This window comes from Neovison vison, chromosome 2 (assembly GCF_020171115.1).
Source record: "Neovison vison isolate M4711 chromosome 2, ASM_NN_V1, whole genome shotgun sequence".
In the NCBI taxonomy this organism is placed as follows: Eukaryota; Metazoa; Chordata; class Mammalia; order Carnivora; family Mustelidae; genus Neogale; species Neogale vison.
Window position 1 is genome coordinate 42,640,047 of NC_058092.1, and position 16,031 is coordinate 42,656,077.

At 41.5% G+C, this 16,031-nt stretch overlaps 1 protein-coding gene across 1 annotated transcript in view; it reads left to right on the forward strand.

Annotated features, from left to right (window-relative positions):
- Positions 1-16,031, forward strand: part of ZYG11B (zyg-11 family member B, cell cycle regulator) — a 97,682-nt gene that overhangs the window by 67,028 nt on the left and 14,623 nt on the right. Inside the window, exons 11-13 of the mRNA XM_044238246.1 lie at positions 376-573; positions 696-748; positions 2,314-2,411. Of these exons, the coding sequence (XP_044094181.1) occupies positions 376-573; positions 696-748; positions 2,314-2,411 (349 nt within the window). The remainder of the gene's footprint in view (positions 1-375; positions 574-695; positions 749-2,313; positions 2,412-16,031) is intronic.

Here is a 16,031-nt window from a genome sequence, read left to right on the forward strand (position 1 = left end):
GCCTAAGAAGAAACAGAGGGGCAAGCTGGATGGCTCAGTCGTTAAAGTGTCTGCCTTCAGCTCAGGTCATGATCCCAGGGTCCTAGAATTGAGCCCCAAATCAGGCTCCCTGCTCAGCGGGAAAACCTTCTTCTCCCTTTCCCATTCCCCCTGCTTGTACTGCCTTTCTTACTGTCTTTCTCTCTGTGTCAAATAAATAAATAAAACCTTTTTTAAAAAAAGGGACAGAGAGTGTAATGATTTAAACCTGTATTGGCATATGTACAAAAGGTGAAGACTGTTATTAAGCCAATGAGTTCCTTCTTGGAATGCAAAGGGCCAGTTAGCCATTTATTGTTCATAATACTTTAATTTTTATATCCTCTTTTTTTCCAGAATAATATAGCCGAAGTACAAGAGTTGCATTCTGAATTAATGTGGAAGGATTTTATAGACCACATCAGTAGCCTCTTACATAGTGTTGAAGTGGAAGTCAGTTACTTCGCAGCTGGAATCATTGCCCATTTAATATCTAGAGGTGAACAAGCTTGGACATTGAGCCGTAGCCAGAGAAATTCTCTTCTGGATGATCTGGTAGGGTCGTTTGGTATTTTTTAGAAGCATACAAACATTCATAGTAGTTAAACTTTCAGAGGCTCATATTACAGTAATGCAGTGCTAAATAAATATTGTGCTCTTTCTTGTGTGTCTTGCAGCATTCAGCTATTTTGAAATGGCCAACTCCAGAGTGTGAGATGGTGGCATACAGGTAATTAGCAAGATAATTAGTATTAAGCTAGTAACCTAGTCATTTTGCTTGCTTAGAGATCATTCCTACTAGGTATATAATGTATTTTCCCTCAGGCATCTATCTTTTTACTGGTTTATTTATTTATTTATTTATTTATTTATTTATTTTTTAAGATTTTATTTATTTATTTGACAGACAGAGATCACAAGTAGGCAGAGAAGCAGGTAGAGGGAGAGGAGGAAGCAGGCTCCCTGCCGAGCAGAGAGCTCGATGTGGGGCTCGATCCCAGGACCCTGGGATCATGACCTGAGCCGAAGGCAGAGGCTTTAACCCACTGAGCCACCCAGGCGCCCCTTTACTGGTTTTTTAAAAGATCAAAGTGTTTTTACTTTTTTCTGCTACATGTCATTCAGTAGTCCTTCCTTCATTCCACATTTATTGAAGACAAGTGCCAAGGACTTTTTCTGTGTGCTTGAAATTCAAAGATGAGTAAGACATTCTGCCCACATACAAGAACCTTACAGCTGGGGTGCCCGAGTGACACAGTTGGTTGGGTTGGGTTCAGCTCAGGGTTGTGAGTCTGAGCTGCGCAGAGCCAGCATGGAGTCTGCTTGAGATTCTCTCTCCCTCTCCCCCTGCTCCTCCTATTCATGCTCTCTCTGTCTCAAAAATAAATAAATCATAGAAAAAGAAAGGGAAAAAAAGAACCTTAGAGTCTACTGAGGAAAAACAATGTGAATCAAATATAGTTCACTCTTAAGCTAGTTATATGGATAGGGTTCTATGAAATTAAAGATGAGAGTACTTAAATGCACTTGGGAAGTGGTAAAATGCTTTCAGAGGAAGTAGAGTATGAACTGAGTTTTGAGAGAAAACTAAGTATGGGCAGAAGATTTTAGGAAGAAGAAATAATGTATTAATGCAGAGAGGTCCAAGACAAGATGACACATTAAAAGAAGTAGCACCAGGTTAGTTTGTGAAACTGTAATAATTTGTTAAATTGCATACTGGATGCCTGACTGTTTATGACAATTAGGTGTCTTGAGAGTTAAGTTACTGATTACCAGATATACTCCATATTGCTACATAAGTAATACTATTGCATCTTACTTTTATTCTCTACTTCATAAATGCTGATACTGGCAACATTTTTGATTCCCCCAACTTAATGTTCTGCCTGTGTTGGGGCAGAAGACCTTGAGAAACAGAAAGGTTAATTCTAGACCCTCATGATATTCTACGAGTTAGTTATCAACTGACTCCTCCTTTTCTAAGTTTCCAAACCAAAGTCTGCTATTCTCCAAATGTTTATTTTCAAGAGCAAAAGAGTACTTTTGAAAAAAATATTTCTCTCTGTTAGTACCTTATTCTGATCACCTTCCATCTTTTATACCAAAACTTTTATCTGAATACGATCCTTTCTCAAATGGCTAACACAAAGAAAAAATATATTATAGTTCACTTATATTAGTTTGAAATTTCTAGAATGGAAGCTCAGGAATTATTGCTTTAGAAAATGACACTAAGTATGGGGGGGAATGATACTAAGTATAGTATGTAACTTTTTTCTTTTGAAATTTTAGGTCCTTTAATCCATTTTTCCCATTACTTGGCTGTTTTACAACACCAGGAGTCCAGCTGTGGGCAGTTTGGGCCATGCAACATGTCTGCAGCAAGAATCGTATGTACAAAAAAACCTATGTTTTTCTTTTTTCAGTGAAATTCTCTTTAGACAGGAATACCATTTCTACATGGTAAATTGAGTTGAATTTTTTTAAGAACACAGATTTTAAAAGATACAGTATAAGAGAATCTTTAGAGGTACCTGGCTGGCTCAGTTGGTAAAGCATATGACTCTTGATCACAGGATCGTGAGTTCAAGCCCCACGTCGTCTTTAAAAAAAAGACAGAGAGAGATCGAGAGAGAGAGGGACGTTGGGTGGCTCAGTCTGTTAAGTGTCTGCCTTTCCCTCAGGTCCAAGTCCTGCACTGGGCTCCCTGCTTAGCAGGGAGTCTGCTTCTCCCTCTCTTTGCCCCTCCCCCTGCTTATACTCTTTCTCTCTCAAATAAATAAATAAAATCATTTAAAAAAAAGAGAGGGGGGGCGCCTGGGTGGCTCAGTGGGTTAAGCCACTGCCTTCGACTCAGGTCATGATCTCAGGGTCCTGGGATCAAGTCCCGCATCGGGCTCTCTGCTCAGCGGGGAGCCTGCTTCCTCCTCTCTCTCTCTCTCTGCCTGCCTCTCTGCCTACTTGTGATCTCTCTCTGTCAAATAAATAAAAATAAAATCTTTAAAAAAAAAAAAAAAAAAAAGAGGGGCGCCTGGGTGGCTCAGTGGGTTAAGCCACTGCCTTCGGCTCAGGTCATGATCTCAGGGTCCTGGGATCGAGTCCCGCATCGGGCTCTCTGCTCAGCAGGGAGCCTGCTTCCTCCTCTCTCTCTCTGCCTGCCTCTCTGCCTACTTGTGATCTCTCTCTCTGTCAAATAAATAAATAAAATCTTTTAAAAAAAAAGAGAGAGAGAGAGAGAGGGGTGCCTGGATGGCTCAGTCAGTTAAGTGTCTGCCTTCAGCTCAGGTCATGATCCCAGGGCCCTAGGATCGAGCTCTACATCAGGCTCTCTGTTCAGCAGGGAGCCTGCTTCCCCCTTTTTCTCTCTGCCTACTTGTGGTCTCTGTCTGCCAAATAAATAAATAAATGAGAGAGAGAGAGAGAGAATACTTAGGTTATAAACTAAATATATTCTTTCAGAATTAGCTTAGTAATACTAGATACTAAATGACAGTGGTAGATGAGGCACTGTTCTGACCTCATGGAGTATGAAGATTAGGCGCCTACAGTGAGTCCATATGCAAAAGCAAAAGCTTTAAGGCAAGCAGTGTTTATGGTTCATTCCAGTTTCCACTCCTTATCCTCACAAAATGCCATTGTTTAATAAGATATTGCTTTCACCACCCATGGTCTCTGGAGAAGCAAGAATTTAGATCAGATTCTGTATTACACTTTTTTGAGGGTTGTGATAATACCTCTTCATTATTTATTTATTAATAAAAACTCATTCCATAAATGAATTGAAACATTACATAAGAAACACTTTAATAGTAGAAACACTTTGGGTATAAAATATTTGAAATTAAAAATCAGGATCAAGGAAAAATAATTTTGAAAAGAAATTAAAAACTATAGGGAAAATAATAGAATGTAAATATGTAGACCATCCATGGTGATTCAGGTTCTTTTTGTGACTGGGCTGCAAATCAGCTACATGATTCTCTTTCTGTGTAAGGAGGAAAAACTATTCCATATCCTTATGGGAATCTAAAGCTTTTCTGAGCAATTAACTACAAATTAAATTTCTTTTATAGGATCTCAATAGGGGTGATATTATAAATGGCTTCATATAAGAAACATGAGCATCTTATAGGAAATAGCAATAACATTTTATTCGATACTTTCTTATTCTTTGATGAAAACTCAGTGCATACTGCAAAAAGGTGACTTAGTAAAAACTCTTATGTTTGATAGACAGAGGAGGAGGGTTTAGGGAATGGGATGTGACAGACAAAACTGCTTTGTATCCAACTAAACTTCTACCTGGAAGCTTTTCTGACCTTTCCTACCAAATTCCCAGTTTATTCATAAACATAATCTGCCTCTCGTCTGGGTGGCTCAGGGGATTAAAGCCTCTGCCTTCAGCTCCGTTCATGATCCCAGGGTCCTGGGATCGAGCCTCGCATCGGGCTCTCTGCTCAACAGGGAGCCTGCTTCCCCCTCTCCCTCTGCCTGCCTCTCTGCCTGCTTGTTATCTCTGCCTGTCAAATAAACAAATAAATAAAAATCTTTTTTAAAAAAAATTAAAAAATTAAAAAAACAAACAAACGAACAATCTAACTCTGATCTAAAAATTTCCTCCTTTTGGGGCGCCTGGGTGGCTCAGTGGGTTAAGCTGCTGCCTTCAGCTCAGGTCATGATCTCAGGGTCCCGGGATTGAGTCCCACATCGGGCTCTCTGCTCAGCAGGGAGCCTGCTTCCTCCTCTCTCTCTCTCTCTCTCTCTGCCTGCCTCTCTGCCTACTTGTGATCTCTGTCTTTCAAATAAATAAATAAAATCTTAAAAAAAAAAATTTCCTCCTTTTATTATCCCTACAGGTTCTGAGAACTCCCTAGTTTCTTAACAGCCTACCCCCATTTTATATCTAGCTTCTAATCTCTAGGTTTCTTTCTTCATTATTCAAGGAATGGGCTTTTCACAGTTTTGTAAGAGAAAACAAAACATGACAAGGAATAATATATATTCATATGTGTTTTTTTCTTTTTTAATGATTACTTTTAGGTGTAGGTGTTCATTTAAGTTTATTCTGTGGAGTAACCACTCTGAAAATTTTATTGTAAAATCCACTGTAGGGGGGATGCCTGGCTGTCTTAGTAGAACACGCAACTCTTAATCTTGGGGTCGTAAGGTCAAGCCCCACACTGGGTATAGAGATTACTTAAAAATAAAATCTAGAATAAAATAAAAAATGAAATAAAATGCACTGGAGGGACACCTGGCTGGCTCAATCAGTAGAGCATGAGACTCTTGATCTGGGGATTGAGAGCCCCATGATGGGTATAGGGATTACTTTAAAAAAAAAAAAAAAAAAAGACAATAAATAAAATGCACTATAATTGGGGAATGTTAAAGTATTTTATCTCCAACTTGGGTAATTCAGATTTCTGCATTCTTGCTTCCCAGGCTTATTTTATTTAAATGGAATTTGCTTTTCAGTTTGCATTAAAAGTTCTAATGCTGCTTACAGCTTTTAATAATTAAGAGAGAGTATGGCTTGGTAGTTAAGGGCACACGGGAATCTACCTGGATTCAAATTATGTTATAGCACTTACTGTGTATGCCAGCTTGAGCAATTTATTAAGCCTAGGATCTCAGTTCCATGTTTGTTAAATGGGAATAATAATGGTTTCTATTTCACATATTATAATGAGCATTTTCCCATATTTTAGAAAGCTTAACAGCATGATTTTTATTTTTTATTTATTTATTTATTTTTTAAGATTTTATTTATTTATTTGACAGAGAGAGATCACAAGTAGGCAGAGAGGGAGGCAGAGAGAGAGAGGAGGAAGCAGGCTCCCTGCTGAGCAGAGAGCCCGATGCGGGACTCCATCCCAGGACCCTGAGATCATGACCTGAGCCGAAGGCAGCGGCTTAACCCACTGAGCCACCCAGGCACCCAACAACATGATTTTTAATAATCGCATAATCTTTATCGTATGACATGTTAGTTTCCTAGTACTAATAACAAAGTTCCATATGTGGGTGTCTTAAAACAACAGGAAGGTTTGGGGCACCTGGGTGGTTCAGTTGGTTAAGTGTCTGCCCTCAGCTCAGGTCCTGATCCCAGGGTCTTGGGATCAAGCCCCACATCGGGCTCCCTGCTCAACAGGGAGTCTGCTTCTCCCTCTCCCACTCCCTCTGCTTGTGTGTGCTCTTTCTTGCTCTCTCTCAAATAAAATAAATAAAATCTTTTTTTAAAAAAACAGGAATGTTTTTCTCTCAATTCTGGAGACTAGAAGTCTAAAATCAAGGTGTCATTGGGGCTGTTTTTTTTTTTGACAGTTCTAGGGGAGAACTGGCCTTGCTTCTTGCTTCAGGTATGTGCTGCCAATCCGTGGCAGTCATTGGCTTATAGATGCATCACTCCTGTCAGATGATCATCTTCTCCTTATGTGTCTTCACATTGTTTTCTGTGTGTATCCATTTCTGTGTCCACATCTCTCCTTTTCATCAGAGAATACCAGTCATACTGGATTAAGGTCCACCCTAGTAAGTTCATCTTAACTACATTACGAACAACTTTGTTTCCAAATAAGATCACATTCTGAAGTACTGAGGATTAGGACTTTAACCTGTCTTTTTGGGGGACATAGCTCAACCCTTAACATATGCCTCTATACTTAATAATAAAGGAACTTAGCAGTAATTTATATAGTCACTTTCCTATTGATAAATGTTTAAGTACCTTTTAATTTTTTAAAGATTTTATTTATTTATTTGACAGAGAAATCACAAGTAGGCAGAGAGGTAGGCAGAGAGAGTGGGAAGCAGGCTCCCCCCTGAGCAGACAGCCCAACGCGGGGCTCGATCCCAGGACCCCGAGACCGTGACCTGAGCCGAAGGCAGAGGCTTATCTTACCCCACTGAGCCACCCAGGTGCCCCTACCTTTTAATTTTAAAATTACAAACACTTGGGGTGCCTGGGTGGCTCAGTGGGTTAAGCCACTGCCTTCGGCTCAGGTCATGATCTCAGGATTCTGGGATCGGGTCCCGCATCGGGCTCTCTGCTCAGCAGGGAGCCTGCTTCCCTCTCTCTCTCTGCCTGCCTCTCTGTCTACTTGTGATCTCTCTCTGCCAAATAAATAAATAAAATCTTTAAAAAAAAAAATTACAAACACTTGTTTGAGTGAGAGATATTAATCACACCATTATTTATAATAGTAAATAACTCTAACCTAGAGGTCCAGCAATACACAAACGTTAAATAATGTTGAAATACCAAAAAAAAAGGTATATTTGCATGTTATTGTAAGTGAAGAAGACATGATAGAAAATTATATAAGCAGAAACATACTCTGGGTGCCATAACATAATAACTTATACCAGACTAGCCCTGTAGCCATTAATAATAGAAAATGCAGGGTGGGGAAGATTTGTAACAAATCTTTATAGACATTAGGCAGAAGGTAGCAAAGATCCCCATCCATGAAAGGGAACCAAGTACAGCACAGCAATTTTATTGAACTGAGGAGACAAAAATCAAGAGTTTGGTAAGATTGAGGTATTGGAGGGGTACCTGGGGGCCTCAGTTGGTTAAGTGGCTGCCTTCGGCTTAGGTATGATCCTAGAGTCCTGGGATGGAGCCTTACATCAGGTTCTCTGCTCAGTGGGGAGCCTACTTTTCCCTCTCCCTCTGCTGCCCCCCACCCCACTTGTGCTTTCTCTCTCTCTCTGTCAAATAAATAAGTGAAATCTTTAAAAAAAAGAGATTAAGATATGAGACAAAATTTATGGGATTTATGAGGCAGAATAATGCAGAGGTGACTGCTACATCTAGAAGGGACTTCAGAAATCTTTCTAAGGATATCTTGAGTCTTTTGCTAATTAGTGAGTGGTAAATGCCTAGGGTGAGACTCCTTTGGGCTTGAGAAAGAATACCAAGAATCTATTAACCGAATAACACTTGGACCTCACACAGGGTTTGGAAATACTAGAGTTCCAAACAGTAGAAAGAACTTAATACCTGGGGTATTCAGTACAGGTGCTAGAAAAGATTAAATGAGCCCTGAAATAAAGACTTCTCTAGGGCAATCCTAACAAAGCTTAAAAACAAGTCTTGAAATGGTTAAGTTAGTTGCTCTGAAAATAAATTAACTTATTTTTCCCCAATTTTTTATTTAAATTCTTGTTAGTTAACATACAGTGTCATACTGGCTTTAGGAGTAGAATTTAGTAATTCATCACTCACGTATAAACCCAATGCTCATCACAAGTACCCTCCTTAATACCCATTACCCATTTAACCCAACCAACCCCCACTTAACCTTTCTCCATCAACCCTCAGTATGTTCTCTATCCTTAAGAATCTCTTATGGGGAAAAAAAAAAAAAAAGAATCTCTTATGGGGTGCTTTTCTCTCTTCCTTTTTTTCCCCCCTTTCATGCATTCATCTGTTTTGTTTCCTAAATTCCACTTATGAGTGAAATCTGGTAGTACTTGTATTTCTCTGACTTAGTTTGCCTAGCGTAACACATTCTAGCTCCATCCCCATCATTGCAAATGGCAAGATTTCATTCTTTTGATGGCTGAGTGATAGTCCATTGTATGTATATATCACATCTTCTTTATCCATTCATTAGTCAGTGGACACCTGGGCTCTTTTCATAGTTTGGCTACTGTTAATAATGCTGCTACAAACGTGTCCGGATATATGTAAACCCATTTAAAATGTATTTTTGTATCCTTTGGGTAAATACCTAGTAGTGTAATTGCTGGTCATAGGGTAGTTCTATTTTTAACTTTCTGAGGAACCTCAATACTGTTTTCAAGAGTAGCTGCACCAATTTACGTTCCCATCAAAAGCATAAGAGGGCTTCTCTTTCTCCATATTTTCCCCAACATCTCTTAATTCCTGTGTTTTTAATTTTAGCCATTCTGATAGATGTGAGGGGGTACCTCATCGTGGTTTTGATTTGTATTTCCCTAATGCCTGTTCATGTCTTCTGTCTATTTCTTAACTGGATTATTTGTTTTTTGGGTATTGAGTTTGATAAGTTCTTTATAGATTTTGGATACTAACTCTTTTTTCTTTTTTCTTTTTTTTTTAAGATTTTACTTATGGGGCTCCTGGGTGGCTCAGTCGTTAAGTGCCTGCCTTTGGCTTGGGTCATGATCCCAGGGTCCTGGGATGGAGCCCTTCATCGGGCTCCCTGCTCAGCGGGAAACCTGCTTGTCCCTCTCCCATTTCCTCTGCTTGTGTTCCCTCTCTCACGGTCTCTCTCTGTTAAATAAATCAATAAAAATCTTTTTAAAAATTTTTATTGATTTACTTGACAGGGACACCACGAGAGAGGGAACACAAACGGGGGGAGTAGGAGAGGGAGAAGCAGGCTTCCCCCAGAGCAGGGAGCCCGGAGCAGGGCTCCATCCCAGGACCCTGGGATCATGACCCAAGTCAGAGGTAGACTCTAAATGACCTAGTCACCCAGGCACCCCTGGATACTAACTCTTTATCAGATATGCCATTTGCAACTATCTTTTCCCAGTCCATAGGCTGCCTTTAGTTTTGTTGATTTTTTCCCTCACTTTGCAGAAACTTTTACCTTGATGAAGTCCCACCAGTTCATTTTTGCTTTTGTTTTCCTTGCCTCCAGTGACATTATCTATTAAGAAGTTGCTACAGCCAAGGTCAAAGAGGTTGTTGCTTGTATTCTTCTCTAGGATTCTGATAGTTTCCTGCTTCACAGTTAGGTCTTTAATCCATTTTGAATTTATTTTTCTGTATGGTATAAGGAATAGTCCAGTTTTCCCAACATTGATGTGGTTTTAGAATATAGGTGAGGTTTGGTGGCATGAGGTCCAGAGCCAAGGACCAAGAAAGAAGCTAGAGCCGTCTTTGGTGCAGAATGGTGGTTTATTAAAGCGTGGGACTGGACCTGTGGGCAGAAAGAGCTGCTGCCCCAGGGTTTTGAGGGGTGGCTGATTATATACTATGGGGTTGGGAGAGGTAAGGAAAAGAGGTTTCAAGAAAGAACTTTCATATGTTAAAGAAGACTCAGGATACTGGAGGCCTTGCCATTGTCAGATTAAGGTTGTTTACCCCTCTAGTAAGTCATTAACAAACAGTAAAATAGTTGGGAGCTTCCTTGAGGAACATTACACTTTGCCTGCTTCAAGTATCTCTCAATGGACTGCAGATTATAAGGACATTTAATTATATTTTATTTCCTTGTGGAAGTTAGACCATTGATAGAAATGCTTTGTTCTTGTAAATTGCTAAGACTTTTGTAAACTGAGGGAGACTTAGGTCTTACAGGATTGTGATCTCTATTAGTTAACTATTTGTTTTTCCTTTCCTTAGCTTTAGGGCAGCCCAGAGTGCATGAGGAATGTCACATATATCCCATAGGGGTGGAGGGTAGTGGGGTGTCAGTTCTGCTTTGTCCTCAGCTTGCTTCTGTTCCCTCATCAACACCATTTGTTGAAGAGACTGTCTTTTTTCCCTTGGGTATTCTTTCCTACTTTGTCAAAATTTAGTTGATCATTTAGTTGTGGGGAACTAACTTTCTGCTAGAGAAAAACTAAGTACTCTTTTTTAAAAAGACAACAAAATCTGTAGACACTCAACAACATATTTGGTATCTGATAAAAAGTGCTAGGTGAGGGGGCACCTGGGTGTCCCAGATGTCTGGTTCTTGATTTCAGTTCAGGTGATGTGATCAAGTCCCATGTTAGGCTCCATGCTCAGCGGGGCACAGATCTGAGATTTTCTCTCCCTCTTCCTCTGCTCTTCCCCTGCTCATGTGCACACATACTCTCTCTGTCTCTCTCTCTCAAATAAAGAATCTTTTTTTAAAAGTTGCTAGTGTGGGGCACCTGGGTGGCTCAGTGGTTTAAGCCTCTGCCTTCGGCTCGGGTCATGATCTCAGGGTCCTGGGATCGAGCCCCGCATCGGGCTCTCTGCTCGGCGGGGAGCCTGCTTCCCCCTCTCTCTCTGCCTGCCTCTCTGACTGCTTGTGATCTCTCTCTGTCTATCAAATTAAAAAAAAAAAAATCTTTAAAAAAGTTGCTAGTGTTAGGTCCCCCAGTAATGGGTCCATGGTCAAAGGAGCGAGACTGATACAAAGTGAAGGTCAAGCAAAGCTTTATTTCACGCCAAGCATCAAGAATCAAACTGAGCTTGGGTGGCTCAGTGGGTTAAGCCTCTGCCTTCGGCTCAGGTCATGGTCTCAGGGTCCTGGGATCCAGCCCCGCATCGGGCTCTCTGCTCAGCAGGGAGCCTGCTTCCTCCTCTCTCTCTGTCTGCCTCTCTGCCTACTTGTGATCTCTATCTGTCAAATAAATAAATAAATCTTTTTAAAAAAAAAAACAACAACAATCAAAGTGATTGGGGCGCCTGGGTGGCTCAGTGGGTTAAGCCGCTGCCTTCGGCTCAGGTCATGATCTCAGGGTCCTGGGATTGAGTCCCGCATCAGGCTCTCTGCTCAGCAGGCAGCCTGCTTCCCTCTCACTCTCTCTGCCTGCCTCTCTGCCTACTTGTGATCTCTGTCAAATAAATAAATAAAATCTTTAAAAAAAAAAGAATCAAACCGACAGTCAAACAGACCTGTTGGGGCTGCCCCTTACAGAGAGGGTGACCCCTCCCTGCTTCACAGACCAACTTTTATAGAGCAAAGGCCATGTGGTTGGGCCTGGCCACACACAGATGGCAAATGAGATTGACACACAGAGAAAGCTGCACAGTCATGCTAGATCACACACGGGTGGCCAATTGAATTACAGTTCACCCCATAGTAGCTATTTGAACTAGCCTATCACCTTAGTCAGAACTGGCACCCAAAAGGCAGGGCCCACGCTCCTTGGTAGCTAGGGAGACAGTGTGTGCGCTTTACTGACCTGACTCATCCCTGCATTTGGGCCGTTATCTCCACCTCACCTGACCCACCCTTGTATTTGGGCTTTGTTACCTGGGACTGATTTCCCGGACTTGCTTTTAAGTAAGTTCCCCTGGGCGGGCAGGGTCAATTTAAGTTTTACTGCATAAACAACAAAATTGCTGTTCAACCAGGGTGGGGCCGCTCTGGCTAAATAGGCCTTTACAGCTAGATGAGGGCAGAAGTAAAAAAATTACCCATAATGAGGAAAAAAAATAGACGATTGAAATAGACCCAGAAGTGGGGCACCTCGGAAGCTCAATGGGTTAAGCCTCTGCCTTCAGCTCAAGCCATGATCTCAGGGTCTGGGGATCGCGCCGACATCAGGCTCTTTGCTCAGCAGGGAGCCTGCTCCCCCCACCCCCCACCTCTCTGCCTACTTGTGATCTCTCTCTCTGTCAAATAAAAAAATAAAATCTTTATTTGAAAAAAAAAAAAGAAAGAAAGAGGGTTGCCTGGGTGGCTCAGTGGGTTAAAGCCTCTGCCTTCGGCTCAGGTCCTGGGATGGCGCCCGTATTGGGCTTTCTGCTCAGCAGGTAGCCTGCTTCCCCATGTCTCTCCTCCTGCCTCTCTGACTACTTGTGATCTCTCTCTGTCAAATAAATAAATAAAATCTTTAAAAAAAAAAAAAAGTTGTTGACAGCAATATAACAGTAGGGGACTTAAACACCCCACTTATATCAATGGACAGATCATCCAAACAGAAAATCAAGAAGAAAACATTGGCTTTAAGCAACACATTAGACCCAATAAATTAAATATGTATGCAACTTCTTTTTCTTGCAAACTGGAAATAAAATTTAGCCCCCTTTATCTGTTTAAAAAAAAAAAAAGATTATCTTTCTCCCCACCCCTCCCCTGCTCACTTACTTGCTCTCTCAAAACAAAACAAAACAAAAACTTAGGAAAATGAAGAAAATTGGAGGACTTACACTGCCTGACTTCAAGGTATACTGTAAACTACAGTAACCAAGACAGTGTTTTGTGGCTCTAAGATGTGTGTTTTCCACACCTTACCAAGCAGTTCTCTAATTATCAACAAGTCTGAAAAGGTGACTTAAAAATTTAATTCATTTCTGACAATATTTACCTGGAGATGGCATCAGATCTCACAGTCCCACAGGGCTGCTGTCCCCACTTCAGACGCCAGGGCCAAGTGTAGGTTTTTACATGCGCTTCTGACTGGTTATAAAAATTGGAGGTTTGCACAACCCCCTCCTCTGTTTGATTAATTTGCTAGAGCAGTTCACAATGCAGAGAAACATTTACTTAACAGTTTATCGTAAAGGATATTATAAAGGATATAGATGGATAGCCAGATTAAGAGGTACATAGGGTGGGTTCCAGACGTGTCCTAAGTACAGGAGCTTCTGTCCCTAGAGAACTAGGGTATACCATCCTCCAGGCATGTGGATGTATTCACCAACATGAAAGTTCATCATATCTTCTTGTTCAAGAGTTTTTATAGGGGGTGCCTGGGTGACTCAGTGGGTTAAGCCTCTGCCTTGCCTTCGGCTCAGGTCATGATCTTAGGGTCCTGGGATCAAGCCCCACATCAGGCTCTCTGCTCAGCAGGGAGCCTCCTTATCCCTCTCTCTCTGCCTGCCTCATGCTACTTGTGATCTCTCTCTGTGTCAAATAAATAAATAAAATCTTAAAAAAAGTTTTTATAGAGCTTAACCTGTGCCCTCCCCACTTACCTTTACTAGGATCCAAGAGTGGGGCTGAAAGGTCCAACCTTGTAATCATTTGGTCTTTCTCGTGACCAGCTCCATTCTGAAGCTGGCTAGGGACTCTACTCTGTCACCTTATTAGCATGTACTCAAAAGGGAATCCTAGTAATGACAAGATCTTCCTGTTGGGAAATTCCAGCGGTTTGAGGAGCTCTGCCATGAACCTGAGACAAAGACTGAATATATTTCTTATTCTACCACAGGCCACCCCAGTCTGATTCTTTACAGATTCTTTACAACAAAAGGATCGTAACAGTTAACAGATACTAGTACATTATGAGAGTCCCATTCAGTCATTAATACATCATATGAAAATTTCTGCCAGGGCAAGGCCACTGAGCTTTTCATGCTTCCATTAGATATTAGATACTCCAAAGGCAGAAGTGATCTTAAGGTGAAGGCATATATTTGTTATCAGGAAGCTGGTAAAATTTAGCCAAGAGTTATCTATTGGCTCTGAGCTTCTTTCAAAGTGTGTATATTGGATTTCTCTCATGACATGACCCATTTGTTCATTTCAGTCCTTAGCTACTCTTTCTCTTTCTTTTCATTTATACCCAAATTTTTCCACCTTCAGAAGGGATATAAGTTCTGACTTCTGTGTTGGTCTAGCTTGCAGGCAGTAACACTCCCACTCAGTCAGCTCTCATTCAGAGAGGTAAGGTTACGTAAGTCACAGAACTTGTGGGCTGTTTTACCTCCAGGCAGTATAACTGCATTCACTGTTAATCCCAGTTCTATCAGGTGGAATGAAGGCACAGCTCATCCCCATTACGCCCTGGGGAATTCTGACAAAAACATTTTACAACGCAGTTACAATTTCTTGCTTAAGAATTATCCCTGCTGGGTGCCTGGGTGGCTCAGTTGGTTAAGTGATTGCCTTCAGCTCAGGTCATGATCCCGGAGTCTTGGTATAGAGTCCCATATCGGGCTCCCAACTCCATGGGGAGTCTGCTTCTACCTCTGACCTCCCCTCTCATGCTCTCTATCTCTCTCTCTGAAATAAATAAAATCTTTTTAATTTTTTTTTTTTAAGATTTTATTTATTTAACAGACAGAGATCACAAGTAGGCGGAGAGGGAGACAAAGAGAGAGGAGGAAGCAGGCTCCCAACGGAGCAGAGAGCCCGATGTGGGGCTCGATCCCAGGACCCTGGGATCATGACCTGAGCCGAAGGCAGAGGCTTTAACCCACTGAGCTGCCCAGGCACCCCTCAAATAAATAAAATCTTTTAAAAAAAAAAAACAACAACAACATTCCTGCTTTCACCATTTGGAGTTGCAGCCCTGGTCCTGTGACCACTGTGTCAGGTTGGGAATTTTTTTAAAGTTTAAGTAGTATGGGAAGAAGGAGAAGGAGAAATGTATAAAGTCATTTTAACAGTATCCTCCCTTGGCAAGAATTACATAGTCATCACAGCATCCTTTCCTACTGCCTCTTCTCTAGCTCTATGAGAAAAACAGAAGAATATCTCCTGGGGACACTCCTTTAGCCCCACTCATATTGGACATGAGCATACTCTCACAAAGACATGAAATCCGGGGTGCCTAGGTGGCTCAGCGGTTTAGAGCCTCTGTCTTTGGCTCGGGTCATGGTCTTGGGGTCCTGGGATCGAGCCCCACATTGGGCTCTCTGCTCAGCAGGGAGTCTGCTTCCCCCCCCCTCTCTCTGCCTGCCTCTCTGCCTACTTATGATCTCTGTCTGTCAAATAAATACATAAACTCTTTAAAAAAGGGGGGGGCATGAAATCCAGCTCCTCAGGCCTGTATCTCACCTCTACCCTACTTTTTTAAAATAACCAATGTATGAATTGCCCAATCTAATCCTTTGAAACTGAAACTGTTACCCTGAAGAAGATCTCTCTCTCTGCCAATTGCTGGACCTTGGAAGGGAGGAAAAAGTTTACTCAACTCTCTGGCAATTTGTGCCTCAGAGTTACAAAAAGAATCTCTCTAGATTCAGCCTGTCTCTGCAATGCTGCAGTACCCCAGATCCACGCATTCTGTGGACCCAGGTGGCTACCTCAAGGGAGCACATGGGTCTGAAAATTAAACTGACAAAAACAGATTTACAAAGAAAACCATACACATTTTAAAAATGTTTTAAGATTACTTATTTTAGAGAGTGCGTCAGCAGGAGGAGGGGCAGAGGGAGAGAGAGAAGCTTAAGCAGACTCCCCACGGATTACGGCACCCAGGTGGGGCTAGATCCCAGGATCCTGAGACCATGACCTGAGCTGAAATCAAGAGTGGGGTGCTCAACTGACTGAGCCACCCAGGTGCCTCTAGCATATACTTTTTTTTTTTTTTTTTTAATATTTATTTATTTATTTAACAGAGAGATTGAGATCACAAGTAGGCAG